This window comes from Plasmodium inui, assembly GCF_000524495.1.
Source record: "Plasmodium inui San Antonio 1 unplaced genomic scaffold supercont1.12, whole genome shotgun sequence".
NCBI classification, from domain to species: Eukaryota; Apicomplexa; class Aconoidasida; order Haemosporida; family Plasmodiidae; genus Plasmodium; species Plasmodium inui.
The window spans coordinates 31631-53834 of NW_008481846.1; the positions used below are offsets into that span (position 1 = coordinate 31631).

Below are 22204 nucleotides of genomic sequence, written 5' to 3' on the forward strand. Positions count from 1 at the left end.
TGAGCTCCTTTATATGTCCTTTAAAATAATCCACGAGAGGGGTTATTTTTTTTTGGGGGGGCAGTTGCCCTTGCAGGTGAAACAAAACGGGGTGTCCCCCCTATTGCTGGAATGCTGAAAATTTTGCATTTCGGGCAGGGAAGCATCCTCTGAAGAGGCGACGCTCTGCATGTAATGCTACATTATTTTTCATTTTATTTGTTTTATTTATTGGTTCAAATGGATCGGCGAAGTTGCCCTTCTTTTGGGGGTAGATTTAAGGCAGTTTTGGCCACGCAATTACAAGGAAAAAAAAAAAAAAAAATTACAATTAAAATAAAGATAAAGAGTGTACACACATACGACCGAAGGCAGTGGAAACATCCGCGCCCGTAAAAAGGGTCGGAATTAATTTCCGGCGGTTGGCCATAGATCATCCTGCGTGGCAATGATTCTTATCCGGACGTGGTGGTTCTTGGTACAAAGTGCAACGAATGCCATTCCGCCTGCTCCCCAGTTAGGCATTTAACATATTATTTAAACACAACAGCTTGATGGCGTTTTCCTTTACAGTTAATTTCATGACGTTGCCCAAATTAACACAGCAGTCGATGCAGGTGCGAACCATGGCTTCGAAAATGTCAATAGGGACCTCCGCATCAAATTCTAGCAAAACAATTTTATGAGTGTTGAGTTCAATGACCATAGTAAGTTCCGGGGCCCCCGAGTTAATTTCTAACTGGTTGCCGTCCACAAGGATACGATTTTGTAAGTACAAAACTGAGCAGGCAGATATAAAGTACTTAATCGCTATGCCTGCGTCAATTAACGCCAGGATGCAGGTATTTATGGCAGCATGCTTCACCCCTCCATCACGCTCTATTATGTAAAGGAAAATATTTATTTCTGAATTTTTATATAAATCCTGGAGGATAATATTTTCACAGATATTTCTTATGTATGCACTTATTTCATTTGTTACACTAGCTTTGGTTTTTTTTTTTTTTTTTTCATACACATTAAATGGAGAGAGGAAAACTTCACATTTTATTGAGCACTTTTCTTCCGACTTCTTTAATTCAGTTGGTCCTTGTATGTACGACAACAGTTTTGTGTTCCCTATTTCGTAAAATGCAAATCCGTCTGCATCCGTAAATATATTTTCGTTCCCCACGCTGATTTTTATAAACCTGCATTCGTCTTCCTTTCTCCCGTCAAGTCTGTACCCCTCCTCATTTACGTACTCCACAAGCGGCATACCGACATGTATGTGTTTATTATGAAGTGTCAAATGGGGGAGGAATAATGGGGGGGAATAATGGAGGAAGAAAATGGCCTTTTCTCTTTGCGGTCAATATGGTGTATATATATGAATCGCCGTTTTTGATATGGACGACCCTTTTTTGCTGACTTAAAAATGGGGTACGGCAACGCAGCGTATTGTGGATGATGATAACCTTCTTGTATTCCTTTGCAACGGGAAAAAAAAGGAGAAGAAAAAAAGGGAGAAAAAAACAGGAAGGAATTATTATATTATATATTTTTTTTTTTTTTTACAACTGCAGGGCACCATTTCGCATTCAAAAACAAAAACACCGTGCGTGGAGGATATGCGCCGAGTTGTAGCCACCCTCTTCGCAGCTTGGCCAATTTACGCGGAGCGCATGTACGTTTAGTGGAAAGAAGGGTGGAACAAACCTTCGCACTTGGTTCTGTTGACCAGCGAGAGCAACTCAAGTGGGAAGGTCAAAATTGGTAGGCGATTTCAAAATGGTGAATATGAACCCCTGATTTTAAACGGGTGGGAAAATTTTCTTATAACCCATAAAGTGGGGGGATGCACACGTAGCTCATTCCTTTACACGGCCATTTCTTGGGTCGATGGATTAACTCTTCACAGGAGAACATCCAACTTGTTTGTACGTTGGAGAACGTAGGGATGCATTTTTTACCCGTAAGGGAACAAGAGCAGTGGAGCAGTGCCTAATTACGTCAATCGACGCAACCTACAAAAAGGACCATCCTTAACTTATAAGTTAAACGACGACTGGTGGGTGGCAGAAACTGGAGAAAAACACACAAATGGGGTGATCTATCATTTTTGTGCAGTGCTTCTCCAAAGAGATTGTTCGCGAAGTGGGATAAAAGTTTATCATGCTTATCTTTGTTCGTCCTCTTTATACCTTTCACTTCACCCATGAGGGAAAAAAAGAACCCATTTTTTTCTGTGCACACAGTGGCGCATTAATTGGTGAATAAACGCACGTACCTACTCCAACAGGACATGCATGCACGCCAAAGTAAAAAAGGTGGACACACGTGGAACGTTAACGGATAACATTATAAGAGCCATAGAATGCGAAACAAATTCAAGTTAGCTGGAGAGAGGGGCATGACACACCCTGCGTCACACATACTGCGCACATTTGTGTGTGATTTTCTTAGCCATAGGCATACTTCACATGGGAAGACAAACCATACTATGTCAGTCAGCTAAAATGAGAAACCTCAAATGAGGAAAAAACGGGAAATTATACTTTTAAGTCCATAGAAAATTCCCCATTACCCCGTGGTTTTTTTTTTTTTTTATACATAGTCAAACTTTTACGTAAAAGAAAAAAAAAAGAAAAATGGACATCACTTTATCCATATAACGCTCATTAAAAGTGTGAAAAGCGAAATTTCCATTTCGACTTTAAACGGAGAAAGAATAAGTATCACCAAAGCTCCTCCTCCTTCTTCTTCATCTTCTTTTTCCCCTCCTCCATACATATGCCTCAAAAGAAGTACCATCCAATTTTCATCCCTGATCCAAGTTAAATTTCAACGTGCGTGACTTTACGATATCTTTTCTTTCCCATTCTTCCCCTCGCGGTACACGTAAGTTTGAACAAAGATAGGCACAGAAAGGCAAGCGTAGTATAAACAGAGGGAAATGCAAAAAAAAAAAAAACAGAGGCACATTTGCTCGCATTAGAAATTGCGTTTAAGAGCGTGAGCACAGAAAGGGAAACATCCGTACGTGAATAAACCCGTGTATATTAATGCGCCCGCCGTTTATAAGGCGTAAAAGCTATAAGCAAAACGGCAAAGCTAAAATAGTCAATGGGTCAAAAAAAAAAAAAAAATAGCAAACCGTACTTTTATGTATATGTCCATGGGACTACCTGAGTGCATGCGTGCATTCGCGTACATGTGTATCTGCGTGCCTTCGTGGCTGCGTACCTATAATGAAAAACCCTTCTTTGGAGAGAAAAAAAAATAGCACATAATGCCAATATGCAATAATTTCGCCTTTAAATTTATATCTACAAATTCACTTTTTTCTGACTTTTTTTTTTTTCCCCCATCATTCGGCTTTATTGAATGATATACCTGCGTACATGACATTTTATTTTCACAGAACTGAATAATTTATTGCTTTCTAAGGTTAAAGCTTAATAAAATACAAAGTACAGTCATTACGTAAAGGAGAGAATCCCCTTCCAAGGAGCTCGCCAGTCTCATTTTACCTTTCGCCAGGGCTATAGCAATAACACGTAAGCAGCGCAGATTGTGCAGATGCGTACATATAAGCATGTACGTGTACGTATTTGCATCTATGTTCATTTGTGTACGTATTATATGCCTGCGTACCTTCGCGTGTGACGCGTTTTCTACGCCACCCACGCATCCCTGCGCGAACTCTCGCTCCGCATGGATGGGTACCCTTCTACGTGGCAAATACCTCCATGCCTGGTGTTTTCTGCTCACTCACGCTCGTACACACATTAGCAGGAAAATACATTCCCACGTGTGTATGAGCGTATTATTTTCTCGCGTAAAGAGGAATGGCTGGGCAGAGAAGCACCACCAGTATTCTTCACCGACGTGCCCTGAACCGGCACAGGCAAGGCCAAATGTGAGAAAGTACAAAAAGTGACGTATCTTCCTGCCCCTGTTTTGCATCTCGTAGTATGGTCCCCCGTTATTAACCGTTTGTGTCATTAGGAAGCCACGTTGTTCACATGTGTTAAGTAGTGTGCAGTTTTAAAGAGGCTTTTCTTGTTTGATCGCATAGCGCGCAGAGGTGCCGCTAGCGTGTGCCCATGTTGTTGGATTTGGTTCCGTTTGGTGAATTTCCAAAGCGTGTGATCCGTCCAAGCAGGACTCGGCATAGGAAGTGCTCACCGCTTGGACGGAGCACACGCTTGGACGAAATTGTTCATAATGTTAGATGTGTCCTTCTGTTCAATCCGAACGAGCATTAAAACGATTGTGGGGAAATAGAATCCCAAATGAGCATGTGTGCACATTTCCGTTTCGTGGTGCACACACCGCTCCATTCGCATGTTAAGTACCCCACTTTAGTCCCCCAAAACTGCGCCCCCCGCGTTACCGTTTTTTTTTTTTTTTTTGCGAACTCTTCGCACAGTTCGAGTGCGCAGATGGGTGCATGCATGCCCTTTGGACTTCGCCACTTTGAGCACGCACATGTACATACAGATGCATCTATATGTACATATTATGCACCTACATATGTATGTACGCGTGCGTGCTCAAAGTGGTCTACCGCTTGCGCCTCTTTTTTCCATCCCCAAATGAGATCCACTCATGCGCGCCCCGTTCCTTCCCTTTTTATGTAGCATCGGTTTTTCCTCACCCGGACTCCGCTATCCGCGATTAAGATAAGATCCCTCTCCTCCAACTGCTCCCCCCTCACCCCTGTCGAACCATGGAAAAGGCCATTAAAGAACGCATCGAGAAATGGAAAAAGGAAAATACAGCTGATGGAGAGGAGGCGACGAACGAAAACGCGTATGAGAACCTGACGGAGCTAATCCTAGACGGAAAAAAGTTCAGTGCAATCGGGAGCGAAGACGTAGCGTTGCTAAACAAATTTACTCACCTAGAAAGACTAAGTCTCAACCAAACAGGAATACAGACCTTGGGGAATCTACCAAAGATGGAAACCCTAAATGTGCTAGAGTTAACGGACAATCACCTAAGCACAGCTGATGTGTTGAAGTACATTGTGGAGACATTCCCCAATATAAAGACACTAGAGATTGGAGGCAATCATTTTAAAAATATAAAAGACTTCGAAGTATTGAAGGATTTAAAAAACTTAAGTCGTTTAGGTGTTCAGTTTAACCCATTTGCAGATGACCCTAACTATCGCAAAGAATTATTTACCTTCCTACCTAATATTAAAATCATAGACTGTTACAACAAGGAAGGAGTGGAAGTGTTAAGCTCTGATGAAGAAGAAGATGAAGAATATGAAGAAGATAATACACTGAAAAATTTTTATGAAGCTGATTTTAAGGAAGAAGATGAAGATGAAGATGAGGAATTTCTTCCTAATGACAATGAAGACGAAGATGATGATGAACTGGATGACGACTTGGAGGAGGAAGAGCTCGACGATTTAGGCAAAGAAGATTTGGATAAAGACGATTTAGATGTGGAGACAAAGGATACTGAAAATCCTCAGAAGGAAGAAAAAACCAATAAGAGAAAACAGGACGCCGTGGACACTACCGATGAAACGGATGTCAAAAAGACAAAGGTTGAGTAGACCGTGCGCTGAATCTGCTAGGGAGGTCCACCCATGAAAAGGTGTGTCATGGAGTTACACACCATAGTAGCAGGTGTGCTGCCTGGGGGCAAGGCAAGAAAAAATAATCCTCTACCCTCTGACGAAATGGCTAAATTTGTTCAATCACTCCTTTTATGAACAATGGCAAAATGTGTGCACTTCAGCCCCTGCACGTTAATTGGTTCTCTCCGGGGCTCAGCTCATCTCACGGTCTCGCCCCCGCACACATACACACATGCATATATATACATATATATATATGTATATATTTACCCATACAGATGCTTACCACGTGAGAGCACCCGTATGCTTTTTTTTTCTTTTTTCGCCATTTAATAAGCTTTTAAAATGTTGCCAAGGGGGAAGGCACACGCGTTTACACCGTGTTTACTTGGGCATCCACACGTATCGTCATTTATCCATACATTTTGCATAGCCACGGCACTCATTTATGTAGCCACACATTTATGTAGGCCACTCATATAATAACCACCCATTAATGTAGTCACCCACCTATGTATCACCCATTTCCACGTCCGTGTGAGCGCATACAGACCACTGCGCAGAATCGGGGGCTAACACGTTCTGAAGGATGGCGAAGCGTGCGCGCACACACGTATCGTGGGAGCGTCCGAGCGTGCATATGCGCTTGGGGACCGGATCAGCCGTACGGCGCTTTTTATTTTAAAGTTCCACACATGGATATTCTACGCACCATTTCCTGTACGCCCATTTACCATTATGACAGCGGCATTAAATCGGCGCCATTTTTTAAAAGTGCTAAGGGGATAGAAGACTCCCATATAGCGCGTTTGGAAGTGCTGCCGTGAAGCAGAAAGGGCAAGTAAAGAGTAATATTTCCTTAGTGTAAATGTCCAGAGAAATAACCGAATAGGTGGGCTATTTGGAAGATGTCGCGAAATGAGCAAATGTGTATTCACCTCCGTCCGTGCTCCATGCCCTTGAGAACTTCACTGCGTAAAAAATGGCGCACTTTGACTGCTGAGTTGGCTTTGGCGAGGGGGCCAAACACAGGGTCGCGATAAAGTGTACCCCATTTGTGCACCTCCCCCAGAAAGGAAAGAAAAACTCCATCAGCAAGTTAACCTCTTCCCCCCATTTCGAGTATAATTACGCGTGGGAGCAAATCGACCCCAAGGATTCCTTTTCTCATTTTTGGTGGAATGGTTCCCCCCTCGTTTTTTTTTTTTTTTTAAAGAATGTCCATGAAAAGGCTACTACATAAATACATACATAAAAAAAAAAAAAAATTTCACCACCATATGTAAAAAGCAAACTGGACGAAAATTATGTGCAACTTTTCCCTGTCATCATGGCTGTAGTTTCACCTATGAGGACATAACCGGTCATAAATTGAGAAAAAAGAGAGAAAAAAAAATGGAAAGCTTCAACAGTGGGAAGAATGTCCATATAGATTTCCTGGAGCCAGCAATAACAATCAGCGTGATATTTATCTGCTTGTATATGATTATAAGTACGGATAATCCTGCACACTTACTTATTAGGAGTTTTTTCTTCAAAAGCAAAATATTTATGTGGGAGGTAAAAGATATTTTTACCAACATCAACTTTTTTGCTCTTACATTTTCTTCCTTTTTTTTTGTATCCTATTACATTTTGCATGTGTTAAAGTATGAAAGGGTGAAGTCTCTTTTCTGTGTCAACTACGACTACTACGACAAGATTCTTCATTACAAGTGGAAGGACATAAGCATCACGTCTCTGTTTCAAAACGGCATTAGCGAAAAAAATTACTTGGTTAACCTTTTATACTCATTTAAGTTTTTTTTTAACATCTTTTTTTTAAATGATGTCAGTTTGACCCAAACTGTGTTTACCTTCCTCTTCATATTTGTCCTTTTGTCTCTATATGCGAAGCAAGTCAGTCGGGTAAGGCCTGCAAGGTGAGGGGGGATGAGGAATCCAGTTTGTTTCTTTCAATCTCTGTGTTTAGCTAGCGACGAAAGTGTTGTCTTCCCGTTACATAATTTATGACCGCCCCAAGTGGTTACACCTGTGCAATAGTCACCCGAATACTTATACAAACGATGGCGCTCCCCCTACACACACCCTACCGCAGGTCGTCTTCATAATCAGCACTCTTACAAGCGCAGTTCTCTCAGGATTCATGCTAGTGTTCTTTTTAAAAAAAGTTCTAAATGTTGAGTATAACCATTGTGGCGAAGAAATTTTTTCCTTCCTGTTTTTAATCTTTTTCTATATAACCAATCCATACTTAAGCGTGTTTCAATACAATGACAGAAGTTTGCATCCCTACCACGGTACGGAACTGCGGCTGTACATACACCTGCTCTTCTTTGTGAGATATGTGACTTATGAGGGGAAGTTTTACGAAGTCAAGGCGCTCGTGGCGGTGATCATATGTGCGATTGTGTTTCTGCGGCAGGCCATAGAGAGCTTCGAGGTATGTTCACGAGGGGAATGAGCAGCACAGGGTTACGAGAGCAGCCCACCTTGCTGCTCTGTTACTCCGTCCCTGCCTCCACGTCGTACTTCTGCGGTGACAATTCGCTTCCATTCTGGGCACGCCATTTCTACGACCCCTTTTCCCCAGGTACACACATTAGCGAAGCTCATCTGGCTGGCAGCGTACTACTTCGTTAACAACTACGTGCCCTTCGCGTTCTCTGGAAATTTCACCCTCTCCAAGCTGTTCCATTCTGACGTCGTGGAGATGTTACGGTTAGAAGCCATGGAGTCAGCGGCAGGCGCACATACATGCGTACGTGTATATGCTTGTCTTCCCCCCGAAGAAAGCCCCACTTGAGCGCAACTGATGAAGCCCCATTTCTCCCCCTTCCCCATACAGCAACGAGTTTAAAAACAACATTTCGCTCCACCACTTCAACGTTCTTTCGAGTAAAACTTCGAAACGGGGATTAACCTCATCTCAAGAAAAAAAAAAAAAGAAGCAGCTCATCAGTGAGGCATTTCATCGATGTCATTATCTTTGCCTGTCTTTTTTTGCAGGAATGCCATTCAATTATTTAGTGAGCAAATTTTCCTTCTTCTGGATCCCCTACATTCTGCTAAACAACACCAACAGTAAGGGAGTCAAAGATGGAGTTGTTCTTTGGGTGCATTTAAAAAAAGGATGCGGAAGGAGGGTGACGATTTGCACCCTTTTGCATACCTCCACAACAGGTTACCTTTTATTTTATTTTTTTTTTTTGTTTTTTTTTGTTTCCCTTCCCATCTGTGATATGTAATTTATTTTCATTATTTTAGAAAACCTCAAGTACTTGATAATGCTCCTGATGTCCATCAATTTGATAGCGACCAGTACATATTTGGTAATTCCGGAGGAGGGTGGAGCCAAGGCCCAGCTTAGCGCTCGTTTTGCTGCGATTGGCGACGATATGCTACGTTTTGCTGCGCTTTGGTACGCCTAGCTACCTTTTATATCCCCTTTGGCGCACCGGTTTGTCCCCTCCCGCTTGCAGGCGAAGAACATTTTCCCCGGAATACCTCTCAACATGCTCCTCCTATTCTGCTTAAACAAAATTGGGATTTAAATTTGCCACGGCGGAGTTGGCCTCGCCTCTTTTTCGTCCACTTTTGCGCCGGTGTTTTGGCCCTCCTTTCCCCGCCACGTTGGGTTACGTCCACAAAAAAAATGCAGTTCTTTGCTAAGGCAAAAACTAAGCGTGAAATTTGCGCAGAAAAAGTATGCGCGAGATTTCAGCGCAGGCCTCAGCTTAAAAACAAAAACAAGAACGCACAGATATGTGCAGATGGAGAAAGACGCGCTGCCCATAGCGGTGGATCTAGACAAACACCTGTGTACGACCGCTACAGTACGCCCCGAATGAATGCCTCACCTAAGCTGCAATTCATTTGTATCTTAAAAAAAAAGAATTAAGCAAAAAAAAAAAGAAAAAAGGGGGTGGGGAAGAGGTCGGTCTCCTTCTCTATCCCAAATCTACCTCTTTTATGAACTTACTGTATTCTACGTCTATGTTAATATTTTTGTGGCTAACATTCCTTTCCTTCTTAACTTCGTTAATTTTTGTTTCGCACAGATCGTTTAGTTTGTTCTTTAGTCTTAAATTGATGGGCACGAAATACTGCGCGGTTGGCTGTGGGTCCTCTTCTTGTCGATGGTGCGGTTCCGTCGTCCGGTCCTCTTGATTTCGCTGCCGTGGATAAGGCCGCCTTTCCCCCCGACCACGTTCAGCATAACCACTTAGGTGGGCATTGCCCCCACGCCTACTCTGATCATACTCATCTGGATGACTCACTGGGAAGCCATAGTCTGCCCCGCTAGCCCCCATTCGAGCCTTCTTTGATGCGGGATTCCCCCCCCTACCCCTATTAGGGTTGCTATGCCTCTTTCCCCTATCTCTGTAGTTCCTTGAAGGAGCAACATACCCGCATCCCCCCCTTAAATTAGGAACGCCCCACATCGTCATGTTGTTATTTGTGGGGATGAAACAATTGCCTCGATTCATTTGGCCCCTATTAAAATTGCCAGAGATGTGCGCGTAATTGTAGTAGTAGTTGCTACCATAACTGGGAGCGATAAAGGGGTTGTGCGTGTCATTGTTCGGGTAGCCACTGTAGGGAACGATTGATGGAGACGATGGTGCTGTGTCATCTTTTTCGTTTGATGCTTTGCAATCAATCTCGGCAACACTCAGGTGGCTTCCCGCACCGTCATGGGCAGAATTTTTCTCTCCTTCATTTTGGTTAGGGTTAACACAAATCGCAGGGCAATCCCCATGGGCGTCCTTGGAAGCGTTGACATCCTCTGTTCCAGCAATGGCTAAAGTAGGATCTCCCTCGGGGGAAAACTCCTCTGCATTGCTCGAAACGTTAAATACGTTACTACTCAATTTTGAAGAAGTCGGATCCATTTTGTCTTCACCAGGGCGGGGAAGGTTGTCCTTGCTGCAATTTTCGCTGTTCCCCTGTTTCTGCCCATCATCTGTTGGAATGGCTTCTTCTTTCTTACCTTGCCTATCAAGGCAACTTTTGCTCCCGATCGGATATACATACTGGGCAGGGTACCCAGTGCCGAAATAAAAATTTAGGCCATTTGGATATCCACCATAGTACCCATTATTGTTGTACGGATGACACCCACTGCCCATGCCTGTGGCGTTAAACTGGACAGGTGGCTTGTAACTTGCGTATCTGTTTGCACTCGGGTAGTTATTTACATTAGCATTGGGATAATAACCCTCATTCGAGTATGCATTCATGTTCGGTATGATAAATTCATCGGGTAGTCCTTTTGGCAGGGAGGGTAGGGAGTCCAGGAAGAAGTCCTCCTCCTGGTCTTCCCCCCCTGAAGCTGTTATTAAATCATCACCCTGCCATCCGTTTACGTCACTACTTCGCACGCTGCTTGAGCCATCATTCTCATCGGATGACTCTGAACTCACTTCGATATCTGAGCTGGCGTAGTCGCTTTCGCCGCCAGGTGCCCCATCCTGGCGATTATCCCCAGAAAAGTTGTCTTCACGAGAGAAGTTGTCTTCACCAACAACGTTAGGTGCAGCGTTACCGGCGTCTACATCATCACCGCTTCCTGCAGCGCCTTCCCCGTGCTTTCCACTTATGCTAAACACCACCCCATTGTTACTGTAGAAGTAGCTCCCATCTTTCACCTTTTCCTTTATCAAATTCCACAAAGTTTCATACTGCTTGAGTTTTTTTTTTTCCACATGAAGGAGTTTCCCCTGCTGCTCCCTTATCCTCAGAGCATCTAACTTTTCCTTGACGATATGTGGGTTCTTTGTGCTCACAAGTTTTTCCAGCTGTTCGGACCACTCCTGTGTTTTTTTTTTTCTCTCTTTCTTCTTCTGTTGCTTTCTGTAGACATCCGTTGGAATTTTGCTTTTTTTCACCGTGTCTTTGAGCATTTGGCTGCGCTTCATCTTGTCGGAAGGGGGGCGGGTACACCAAAGAAGCGTTCCCACGATAACACACTACTTTTTATGCACATTTATTTCTAAGCGCCTTTCCAGCTGTCGTGACGACTGGACGGAGAGGTTCTATGCGCACATAACCATGTATAGGGTGCGCACGTCTGATGATACTTACGGATGAGTTTCGGTATTTTTTCCAAAGTTGGTGAAGGGGATAAAATTGCCGTCTTATGGCACGCCAAGAAGCCTGCAACAGACTACACTCACATACGTCTACACGTGGGATGCTATCCCCCCAGTCGCCTTCTATCTTGGGATTTTAAAAAATTCAAATAAAAGAGGCAGCACGCATCCCGTACTTGCCGCTACAAATGACACTATGCATAACAGCGGCAGAGGTGGGAGTTGAAAAGAAAAAAAAAAAAATTGGGGATGCAAAATTTTCGGAGTAATAGCTACTTCACGAGTTTTCCTCAGCTCGTTTGCAAAGAAGATATATAAATGGAGGGAAGTTTTTTTTTTTTCTTTATTGCTTATTTATGGAGATGTACGCGATGGCAAACTCTTCTTCTTCAAGTGGGCATCTCTGTGGCGTGGGCCTTTTGCCCAGGGGAGGTGACTAATTTTTTTTTTTTTCTTCCGTAAATTTGTACGTTCCATATGGATGCGTTGGCGAAGTACGCGCGTGAGTACGGATGTACTTAAGAAGTTGAGCGTATGAACGCTGCTCACACTTTCTGTTCCCCCACGTTGCGTATATGCGCATGCAAGTAGGCAATTCTTACGTACAAAATAGGCAAATTTTTGCCACCAGGAAGCCACATTTTTACGTGTAGTGGGGGCATACACATATATATTCCCACATGAATATATATGCTTCAAATGGGGCATAATTTTTTGGCCTGAGCAGGGGGTCATTACATTTGGAAAAAAAAAAATGCGAAAGGGTCACAATGGCTAAATTGCTGAATCGCCCCAGTGCAGAAGACTTTTTTCAAACTCCAATTGTACGCATTGCGCGAGTATGCTACTGTCACATTGGTTGTTAGAACGCCATTGTTTTAACTACCCGTTTGGTGAATGAACAATTCGTCGCTTCCTTTCAGATTAATCCAAATATGCCTAATTTGTTGCCAATTTTTTTGTAAACACGATTTTTATGTCCCCATTTGGTATTCTTATTGTTCCCATTCTTAATTTTGTTTTTTTTTTCTTTTTTTTTTTTTTTTGTAAAATATAGTGTCCCCTTTATGCAGTGCCATAGAGGGAGAAGTCTCATAGAACTTCGCTTTGCCCCTCCCCCATCCACCTCGTTTGACATTTACAGTTTTAATTCGTTGCCATGTGACGAACTTCCGTTTGGTATGCATTCATGTGTATACCCTGTCAAGATATTTTACGTGCACGTGTGGGATTTTTTTTTTTTTAATGTGCAACTGGTTGGTTGATCTTCCTTTTGGGAAAGAGACACTCCTGGCGCAGATTGCGCGGTATTGATCTGTCCATCCGGTTGCCTGCACGGACATAAATTGGTGGGGTCTGAAATGACCATGGCCGCGCCTGTCCTTCTGTGTGTGCTCGGCCAAACCTTTTGAATACGTACCTGTGCACACGTCACCACTTAAACTTATGTAACCCTCATTCGGCGCACACGACGGTAGCGCGGATCACGAGGGGAACAGCCAGTTGGAATCCTCTCAGTTTTTCGGACACACGAGTGCCTTAAGAGGCATGGCCAGCTTCGCGCCAACCCTTCCCCCACAAAGGCAACAAAAGGGAAAATCATACTCAAGGACATACATACCAGTGTAGGCACAAATGTACGTACTCCATGGACACAGATACACATGTATGCGCTCCCCCCATCCCCCTGTGACAGATGCCACAGGAAGAGATCAGAGCCCAGGGTAATCAATCCCGCCTCCCCCGAGAACAACCTTTAACAATTTTCACTTCCAAACACAATTGAATAAATGGAAAAAACGCAGACGAACACCAACGAGGATGTAGGGAAATGGAGGAAATGGGGCATGTCAATAATCATCAACATGATTCACAACGCCAAAAATTTATTCCCCCAAAATAATCTGCGGTATACCTACATAAACACATTTATGTTGTGTCTGTTCTTTACCTTTATACATAAATACCTCGACCAGACTCTGCCCTCCTTGTACAAGTCCATTGAAAATGACTTCAACATTGATGTGAAAACTTTGTACTATGTGAACAGCATGTACAAGTTGGCCTACTCTGCCTTCAATTTTTTTTTTGCGCTTTTTTTTGATTATTCTTTTAAGAAGATATTTTTCGTGAAGTATGAGAAGGTGTGTGCGACGGAGGACGGCGCCAGCACGATTGGCAACGGCAATGGGAAGAGAAGCGACAGCACCAACAAGGACAGGGTTGGAGGGGTGGATAGCGGTGTGAGTGACACCCATTACGAAATACAATTCAAGGGTGAGGGCGCAAACAAGGCGACGCACCTAAACAGCAGCGTGAAGATTGTGGAAGAGGAAAAAACACCTAATGGGGGAAAAAAGAAACATAATAGCACGTACTTCAGCGACGAAGTTATATGGGGTGAATACAGATACACACTCAACATCCTCGTTGTCTCCTCCATCGTCTACGTCGTAGTCATCTTGGGCATCATGCTGTCAAATAATCTTCTATACTTTTTTTTTTTTATGTTTATTATGGGCATCAACAACTCATGCATATACATTTTGATTCAGAAAATTTACACCAATAACGTTTTTAGTGAAAACCGAAGTACCATTTTTGGCTTCCTTCATTTTTTCTCCTCCCTTTCGCACATGCTCTCCATTTCGATAAACACCAACCTGAGCAATAAGTTCTACTTGGGATTTAATGGGTGGCGAATATGCTACTTCGTAATATCATTCTTTCCGATCTGCGTGTGTATATACCTGATAGGATTAATCAAGCAGAAAAAATTCCACCGCAGCAGAAGCAAAAATTACAGCTTCAGTTACTTGGTCTCCTTCGACAATATGACGGATGTCTGTCAGGAGAGCGAGAAGGAGGGTAATTACTGCAAAAGGGAAAACGACAAATTGGAGGGTCTCCACGGTGCAAGTAAGGAGAGGCGAGAGGAGAAGAAAAAGAAGAAGAGGGAGGAGAAGCAGCAGCAGGGGGAAGAAATTTTACTTTTTAACGCAGAGGAGGATAAAGACTCTATGAAGGGCAATTGTAGGGAATCCAGTGAAGAGGTGGAGGAGGTGCAGAATCAGGAGCAGATGCTTCATTCGGAGGAGGGAGATCAACAGCTACCCTTTCGAATGAGCAAAAGTTACGACAACACGTATGTGCTACATAGGGAACGGCTGGCCAATATATCCAAAACGAGCGACGGCACAGCCTCCTTACATAATTCAACAAAGTTGGGTGTAAGACACAGCGCAAGCACGAGTGATGATTTTAACACCATTAGTTTAATATCGACCAACGACAGGATAAAGAGTAATCTTATTAAGCGATCCTTTTGCCACATGGCTACGAAAAAAGCCAGTCCCCAGAAGGGTGCCGCGCTAAATGTAGACGCGAATAGGAGTAGCAGCGGGGAAAGTGCAGTTAGCAGGGAGGGGGACTACACCACCCCAGGAAACGGAAACTATTCCAAACAGGGAAAGAAACATGTGAAAGATTCGAAGAAGAAGAAGAAAAAAAAAAACTCGCTGGAAGATGATACGAATGAAACCACATGGAAGGGAACAACAACCTCCTCCTCCATTTTTGCAAAGCCAAATGAAGAAAGAGAAAAGTATGAACACAGAGACGAATTGAACAATCTACTAGAAGAAGATGAAAAGGAGAAAGATAAAAAGTTGAAGTATGAATTTTCATACCTATACGAAATTAAATATGTTTTTAAAAATTACAGCTTCTGGCTGATGATCACAATGGGAATGTTAAATGGAATCCCAAAACATGTGCTAAGTTTAATGATTTATTTTTTTCAGTACTGTAATATATCGGATTTCCGAAGTGGCCTGATTATCTCCCTAAGTTGGCTGTGTGCCAGCTTAATTTCTCCCTTCATTGGGATTATCAGTGACTATATTTATAAATTGAACAAAGACATAAATCGCCAACGGATAGGAATGTGTACACATTGCTTAAGGATCATCTTAATGTTCACGATGTTTTTTTTTGTGCCGAAGGAAGCAGATTCTTTTATCTACTTTGTTATCATTTCTCTCTTTATGGGTATTTTAAGTGGGTGGATAAATATAGGCACACATAAGCCCATCATAATTGACATTGTCAAACAGAGACACACTGCTTTCGTCATGGCGTTGATGAGTGCTTTTGAGAACATCGGCTCTTCCATCATCGGCACTTTCTTTCTCTCCTTCCTTCTCAACCAATATAACTACATCGACAAGAGGAAGCTCAACAGCTTCCACGCGAATGTCAACAATGTGGATGCCCATGTCAACAGCGTGCACGTCAATGTCAACAAACACAACGTCCACGTTTTGTCCGACGTGTTGTTAATCCTGACGTGCTTCCCCTGGTTAATATCCTTTTGCCTCCTCTACGTGCTGAAGTTTACCTACAAGAAGGATAAGCTGTACAACAATTTGTTTTAGCGGGTCGCGGCGTGTAGCAGCGGGGAAAAATTTTTTTTCCAGCTAGCTAACTAGGAAAAAATAAACAGCAAAAGAAGAAGCGGAAAAGGAAGCATAAGAAGAAGCAGAAAAAACATGAAGAGACCACCAACCGCTCGCCCCATTTGTTCTCTTCCTTTTCACCCCATTTTTCTGTGAGCAATCATGTGGTCCCCAGGGGCGTTTTTTTGTCAACTCGCGCTTGCCAGTCCGCCGTGCCACACGGCCGTCCGCCCCAATTTTCGATGGCGCGAAATGGGTGCACAATACATACACGTACATAGACTTACACTTACATGCACGTACAGGTGTGTGCCTATATGCTTATTTCCATGCTGCCACAATGCCCACGTGCTGCCCACTCCAGGCGCATTCAAATTTGAGGCCACCCTTTGGGGTGGAGCAAAAAAAATGTCTCCACATATGTTTATGTCACTTTGTCAATCTTCCCATTTAGAAAAAAGTTATAAATTTTGTTGTTTTAAAAAATGTGTAGTTAAAAAAAAAAGCAGAAGAAATTGATAAAATGATACCCATACATAAATTAACAAAATAAAACAAGCGTACCGTTTCCGTTTTGCTTTATTTATATACTGGCAGTTCTTGCGGGCGCGGAGTTGCTGTGCGTGCATTTTGCGCCGGGGCAAGATGGAAGTGGATACCGACGTGGCAATCGACGTGGCTATCCGCGTTGCAATCGACGTTTCCACCGATGTGGCTTACCACTGCTGCCATCCCTTTCGCGCATTTGCTGTATGGACCTAACAATTGGCTATCACTCGCGCGATTTCAAAAAGCACACGGGGGCGTGAAACGTTTCTGGTGCATTTGCTATTTAGTTATGATTACAATTGAAACCGGTCTTGCGGCTGTAACGACTGCTCCGTTTATTACAATTGCCTCCCCAGGGGTGCACTCCTTTCCTTCAAGCGTCGCGCTCCAGGCCCGCCGCGGCTAACGAGAGTGGGCTCAGTTCTCCTGGGACGTTTCCTCGTTGGGCTTCCCCCCCTTGGCCTTCTTCTTCTTGGGCGTGAGGGACGTAGTCAGAATACCCTTGAGAGCCTCGTCCTGGATCTCATTCACCGTTTTGCAGTTATTCAGTTGAGAACACTTGATACCAGTGAGCTGCTTAATTCCTTCTTCCTTAACCATAACGGTGTACTTAAACTGAGACACAAATTCCTTTTTCTTCTCCGTGTAGACATTGTACGGTTTTATTAGGTCATGCCTTAAGGCTTCGGGGATACCGATGAGAGCGGCTCGCTGATCTTCTACATGCTTCACATGGAAGGGAAGGACGGGGAACTTTTTATTAACCTCGTTGATGAAGGATCTACCCAAATTCGTTTTCAAGTGGTAATTCTTTTGCACCTCCCGTTTATAAATAGTCGTCTTGTGGTTACTTTCTTTTATTTTTCCATCCCCTGTCGTGACCATCACGTCGATGATGTATATGTCGTCGGGTTCTATCTGGAAATCTTCCACTTTATTCTCCGGATTCTCCTTTAGCATAATAAATTTGCTTCCTTCCAAGATGTATTTCTTAATCTGGTAAGTTACACAGTTGGAAATTACAGTACACTTTAATTCTTCGCATGCCCTCTGGATAATCTTAGTCACGTCACTGGCGTTTACTCCGACCTTCAGACTTTTCAAAAATAGCTGCGAGAGAGTGTGCGAGTTCTTTAATATTTCCGCCTTGGGGCCTTCGATGACTTCATTTTCATTGCCGATGTGGATGGTGTGCCCAACCATACTAATGTGCCCATCTATATGACAGCCCAGGCATATCTTGACAATGTCTCCACTTTTTATGGTCTCTTCATTTTCGGATGGTACGGGGGAGTAGTTATTGCACACTTCGTTCACGTTAATCGTCACGGGGAAACTAATCCCCTTTTCCACTTTATTTCCTTTTTCTTTTTTTGTGTACACTTTGTCCAGCTCCTCCTTTAGCACTTTCTCTCCAAAGTCACATAGCTCGCCGATCTTGGCACCTGTAGAAAGAGCAGTTATTAACGTGTAACGGTGGCGTCATCAAAAGGAGGGAAAAAATGGGGGGGAGGAATCATCATACGACGGAAACAAACTAGCATAGCAGTTGTGTGTCCCTCTTTTTCCCCCATCACTACGACCTTTCCGCTTGGTTATAGCTACCCGTTCCGCACTTACCTTCTACACACTTCTCGATAATCTTCTTCAATGTGGTGTTCGCGATTGACCCCGAATGGGTATATTTCTCCAAGTCGATCTCTTCAGTCTTCGTGTCTGGTGTTTGTTCCATATTTCTTTGGGTGAATTTTTTTTGTACGTGCTGGACGGAGCCGTTAAGAGGGGCGGCGAAGGGATTTTACAAATAGGAGGGCGCTTCGACTGGGCGGGGAAGTACGTATTTATAGGAGCACTTCTGCGGCACACAGCGGGGCGTTCACCGGCACATCCAAATGTACGCTCCGCTGCTCGTAAGCACGTATTTTCAGAACTGTGGCTGCGGCGCCGGAGGTGGGCTTCAAGAATGTACCCCTATGTAGGGCAGTGAATCAACGAAAAGGAGGAAGTGGCTCTTTGCGTTATTCTCTACACGTTATGTGCCGTGTATGCTATACATAGACCCGAGCGACGGAAAGAATTACAGAGTGTTGAGGGGGGGGGGTAGAAAAGAAAAAAAAAAAACGCAAATGTACATACATGCCACTTGTAACGTTGTTCGCTGTGTGCTGAATGCATGAGTAACGAACAAGCAAAGTCGTAATTGCCGAAGTTGGATTCACAAAGGTTGCCTGAGGCGCGCACCGTGATATACATGAAGTGGTACTCAAACGGTTTCCTTATTTATTTTTGCGTAGCATATGTTTTTACGTCTTTCGCGAATATTGGCAACTTGGCATTTTTGCACGTTTTGCTTGGTTTGCATTTTGGCTCCGTTTACAATTTCAGCTTTCCTCGTATGCAGAGGTTTCAACGGAGTAGCGCAGGCGACACGTACTCCAAATTGCGCAACTGTCGTGACGTTTTTTTTTTTCCCCCTTGACCCTTTGCTTTTCTTCGACCTGCAAATTGTTTGTAACGCTTCTTCGGCCACCCTTTGCATCCCCATTGGGTATGCTTTTTTTTTTTTTTTTTTTTCTCAGTTGTAACGGTGTTCCCTTCCCTATAAGCAAAAGTCCCAATACCCGTGAGCATGCGCCTACATATAATGCCACGCATAAGTAACATCACCACATAGGCACCTCCAAACGTGTCATTGTGCCTTTTTAATCCGACTATGCATTCCCATTTATTTATTTTTTTCTCGTTCCCCTTGGCAGTTTTTTCGTCATTGCTGTGATGCTATATGTATAACACCTCTGCAACGGTTTCTTATTTTTTTTTTCCCCCGCGTAGTTTGTTCTCCAGTTTGCAATTACTTTTTTTTTATTTTTTTATTACCCCCTTCCTTTGTGGTTTATTGTACCGTTCGTCCCCATGTTTTATATACGACGTGCATATCGTGGGAATCCCCAAGAAGCTGTGCAGTTGCTACACCACGCGGGGATGTATGCCTAGATGAAGGAAGAAAGGAGGAGCCACATTGGGGCTGCTTTGCATTTCGTGTTGCCATTCTGCCATCTGTACATCGCACAGTCTAATTTGTAAAAGAAGTGGGGGGCGAGAAAAAAAAAAAAAAAGAGAACAACACAGCCCAGTTGCCACATGAAGTTTGACTTTGATTCGCATGTTGTGGAAAGCCCCACATGTTCCGCCCTAAGATGGATGCCCCCCCTCATGTGTGCATACACTGACGAGTTGTACATGGGGGGGAATTTTTTTTTTTTTCGTAAAAGAAGTAATCGCGATTGTCATATTCGAATTAATTCCTATTTGAGCGGAATGCGCAATGAAGAACGCGCAATGTAGAAATACACCTTCGCAGCTGCGTAGTGGCAAGCTGTTTTTTTTTAAATAGGCATAACTTCTCATGCATAACTGCGAAGGCATAACTACTCGTGTGTAGCTGTTTATGTGCATAGACTTATGAGGGGGGTGGTCGTTCAAGGGAGGAGCCCGATGAAAGGGGGGAAACGGAAAAGGAAAAAACAAAGCGCCAAATGGTAAGCGGTGGATGGTAAGCGGTCGATGGTAAGCCTTACAATAGGTGTCAATCCCTAGGCAATGCCCGATAAAGGGATGGGCACAAAGTTCTAGTGACGCTCGAAGGAGCTAAGCGCAAGAGGCAACAGACGACGCGCGTGCATTCTCAAGTATTGGCCTCATAGTCAGGGAAACATATCAGATCGCCTAGCCGCTCTGCTTGCTGGGAGTAAAAATGAAAAATGAATTAACCCAACTGGGGGGGGGACTAAAAATGGTCACTGTGTGTTTGCTGCGTCTTTGCTTGCGTCTTTGCTTGCGTCTTTGCTTGCGCCTTTGCTGCGTCTTTGCTTGCGTCTTTGCTTGCGCCTTTGCTGCGTCTTTGCTTGCGTCTTTGCTTGCGCCTTTGCTGCGTGGTTGCTACGTGATTGCTGCGTTGTTGCGGCGTCTTTGTTAGCAAAAGGGACGAGATGGCCACGATTCCTGTGGATGCGCAAGTGTACATGGACGCGCAAAAATGTGTAGCCCTCTCGCGGACGCAACTTGAGGAAGCTTCCATTCCATCCATAAGAACAGAAGAAAGGAAGCGCATGATGTGTGTGCCATAATTTGGACAATCCTTTGAAGCCGTAAGGAGGTGTGTGCCACTTGCATGCGTCTAGGAATTAATCTGTCATTGGTCCCCGTCTTCATTTAAGGGAAGGAAAACGCGTCACAATTCTTTCAGCGCTGCATGCGTTTTTTCCTGGCGTGTGTAATTATTTTGAGAAACCGTTTGCAACACCCCAAGGGAGGAGTACACACAGAAAGAACGCATGCACATAGCGGTTCATCCCCCCTACGTTCCTGTTTTTTTTTGGACAACCAGAAGACGGCTTGCAATTGTTCCAATTATCCATTACTGTGCATGCGCTTTTAGTCTAGTGCGTTCTCTAGCATGTGTGCACATTCACTACTAGTTCTGCTCTTCTAGAATAATTCTAGAAGGCACTTCCCCCATGCTGCTAATCACTTTGGCGCAAAGATAGCACGTCTCAGCTGCATGCAATTTTGCGAAGAGGTGTGGCTCCTGAGAAATCTAGCACTCTTCGCAAATTAGGGAAACGCATAGGGCGCCTTGTCTAATCAGGCCCTAGATTTTATCAAAAAAAAAAATAAAATGAAATAAAATAATATAGAATAAAATAAGGTAAAATAAATTAAAGTAAAATAAATTAAAGTAAAATAAATTAAAATAAATTAAAATAAATTAAAATTGTCTTATTTTAAGTGGGGGAAAGAAAGGAGGCGGTTACTTTGGAGCTTCCCAGTTTATTTTTCCTTCATACAGCTGAATTTTAAGTGTCTTTTAGCTTAACTTATTTTAACCCTAATTTTTTTAATCTCTCTTAGCTTATCTTAGCTTAACTTCGCTTATCTTAGCTTACATTATCTTACCTTGTTTTGAGTTCCCCCCTTCACTCCTGCGACCGCTTTACCGCATTGCTTTGCTTCCTCTTGTCCATTTTTGCCTTCGCCCTATTCTGTTACTAAGGCAGTTAAGCTGTTAAATGGGGGCGTCGCTATGCCACCACCCTTCTACCCACCCTAAGTGTGGCAAAAACTGCCTTGAAGAACGCCAATTCCCGCTCGTTTAAAACAGACGGACATTTTTGTGTTTACCTGTGAGTGTATGGTTACATCAGTGAGCACAAAAGAAGGTAAAAAATTGTACGCCCCCTTTTGTGAGTGCCCATTTGCACGCCTCCTTCCGATGTCACAGCTGCAAAGAGAGTCCACCTTCCATGCATCGGGCCGGGGAGAGGGGTTTCCCATTTTCCCGAGACAACCTACTTAACCATGTTAAGAAAACCAAAGAGGGATACTCCTCACCGAAGAGCTAACCCGTCCATGCGCCAAATACGCAGTCTGTAATGCCTGTTTGGAACCCCTCGGCGAATGAAACGTAAGTGGAAACCTTAGCGAGTACCCACAAGCATAAGTAGATATAACCTGACGCAATTATGTCAAGGGGTTACACC

The 22204-nt window shown here is 43.6% G+C and overlaps 6 protein-coding genes across 6 annotated transcripts; 3 read left to right on the plus strand and 3 right to left on the minus strand.

The window, feature by feature from the left end:
• Positions 1 to 496: 496 nt before the first annotated feature.
• C922_03046 (hypothetical protein) lies at positions 497 to 1237 on the minus strand (the record flags this gene model as incomplete). The annotated part of the gene is made up of 1 exon (XM_008818638.1): positions 497 to 1237. The coding sequence occupies one exon, from the start codon at positions 1235 to 1237 to the stop codon at positions 497 to 499; it is 741 nt and encodes a 246-aa protein (XP_008816860.1).
• Positions 1238 to 4693: 3456 nt separating this feature from the next.
• Positions 4694 to 5539, plus strand: C922_03047 (hypothetical protein; the record flags this gene model as incomplete). The annotated part of the gene is made up of 1 exon (XM_008818639.1): positions 4694 to 5539. One exon carries the CDS (start codon positions 4694 to 4696, stop codon positions 5537 to 5539), a length of 846 nt encoding a protein of 281 aa, XP_008816861.1.
• A 1419-nt stretch (positions 5540 to 6958) lies between these two features.
• On the plus strand, positions 6959 to 9117 carry C922_03048 (hypothetical protein; the record flags this gene model as incomplete). Its single annotated transcript, XM_008818640.1, has 7 exons — positions 6959 to 7471; positions 7662 to 8006; positions 8157 to 8284; positions 8412 to 8461; positions 8573 to 8647; positions 8831 to 8895; positions 9046 to 9117. The coding sequence occupies 7 exons, from the start codon at positions 6959 to 6961 to the stop codon at positions 9115 to 9117; spliced, it is 1248 nt and encodes a 415-aa protein (XP_008816862.1).
• Positions 9118 to 9513: 396 nt separating this feature from the next.
• Positions 9514 to 11484, minus strand: C922_03049 (hypothetical protein; the record flags this gene model as incomplete). Its single annotated transcript, XM_008818641.1, has 1 exon — positions 9514 to 11484. One exon carries the CDS (start codon positions 11482 to 11484, stop codon positions 9514 to 9516), a length of 1971 nt encoding a protein of 656 aa, XP_008816863.1.
• Positions 11485 to 13448: 1964 nt separating this feature from the next.
• C922_03050 (hypothetical protein) lies at positions 13449 to 16094 on the plus strand (the record flags this gene model as incomplete). Its single annotated transcript, XM_008818642.1, has 1 exon — positions 13449 to 16094. One exon carries the CDS (start codon positions 13449 to 13451, stop codon positions 16092 to 16094), a length of 2646 nt encoding a protein of 881 aa, XP_008816864.1.
• Positions 16095 to 17081: 987 nt separating this feature from the next.
• Positions 17082 to 18396, minus strand: C922_03051 (methionyl aminopeptidase; the record flags this gene model as incomplete). Its single annotated transcript, XM_008818643.1, has 2 exons — positions 17082 to 18109; positions 18285 to 18396. 2 exons carry the CDS (start codon positions 18394 to 18396, stop codon positions 17082 to 17084), a joined length of 1140 nt encoding a protein of 379 aa, XP_008816865.1.
• Between the last annotated feature and the right edge of the window lie 3808 nt (positions 18397 to 22204).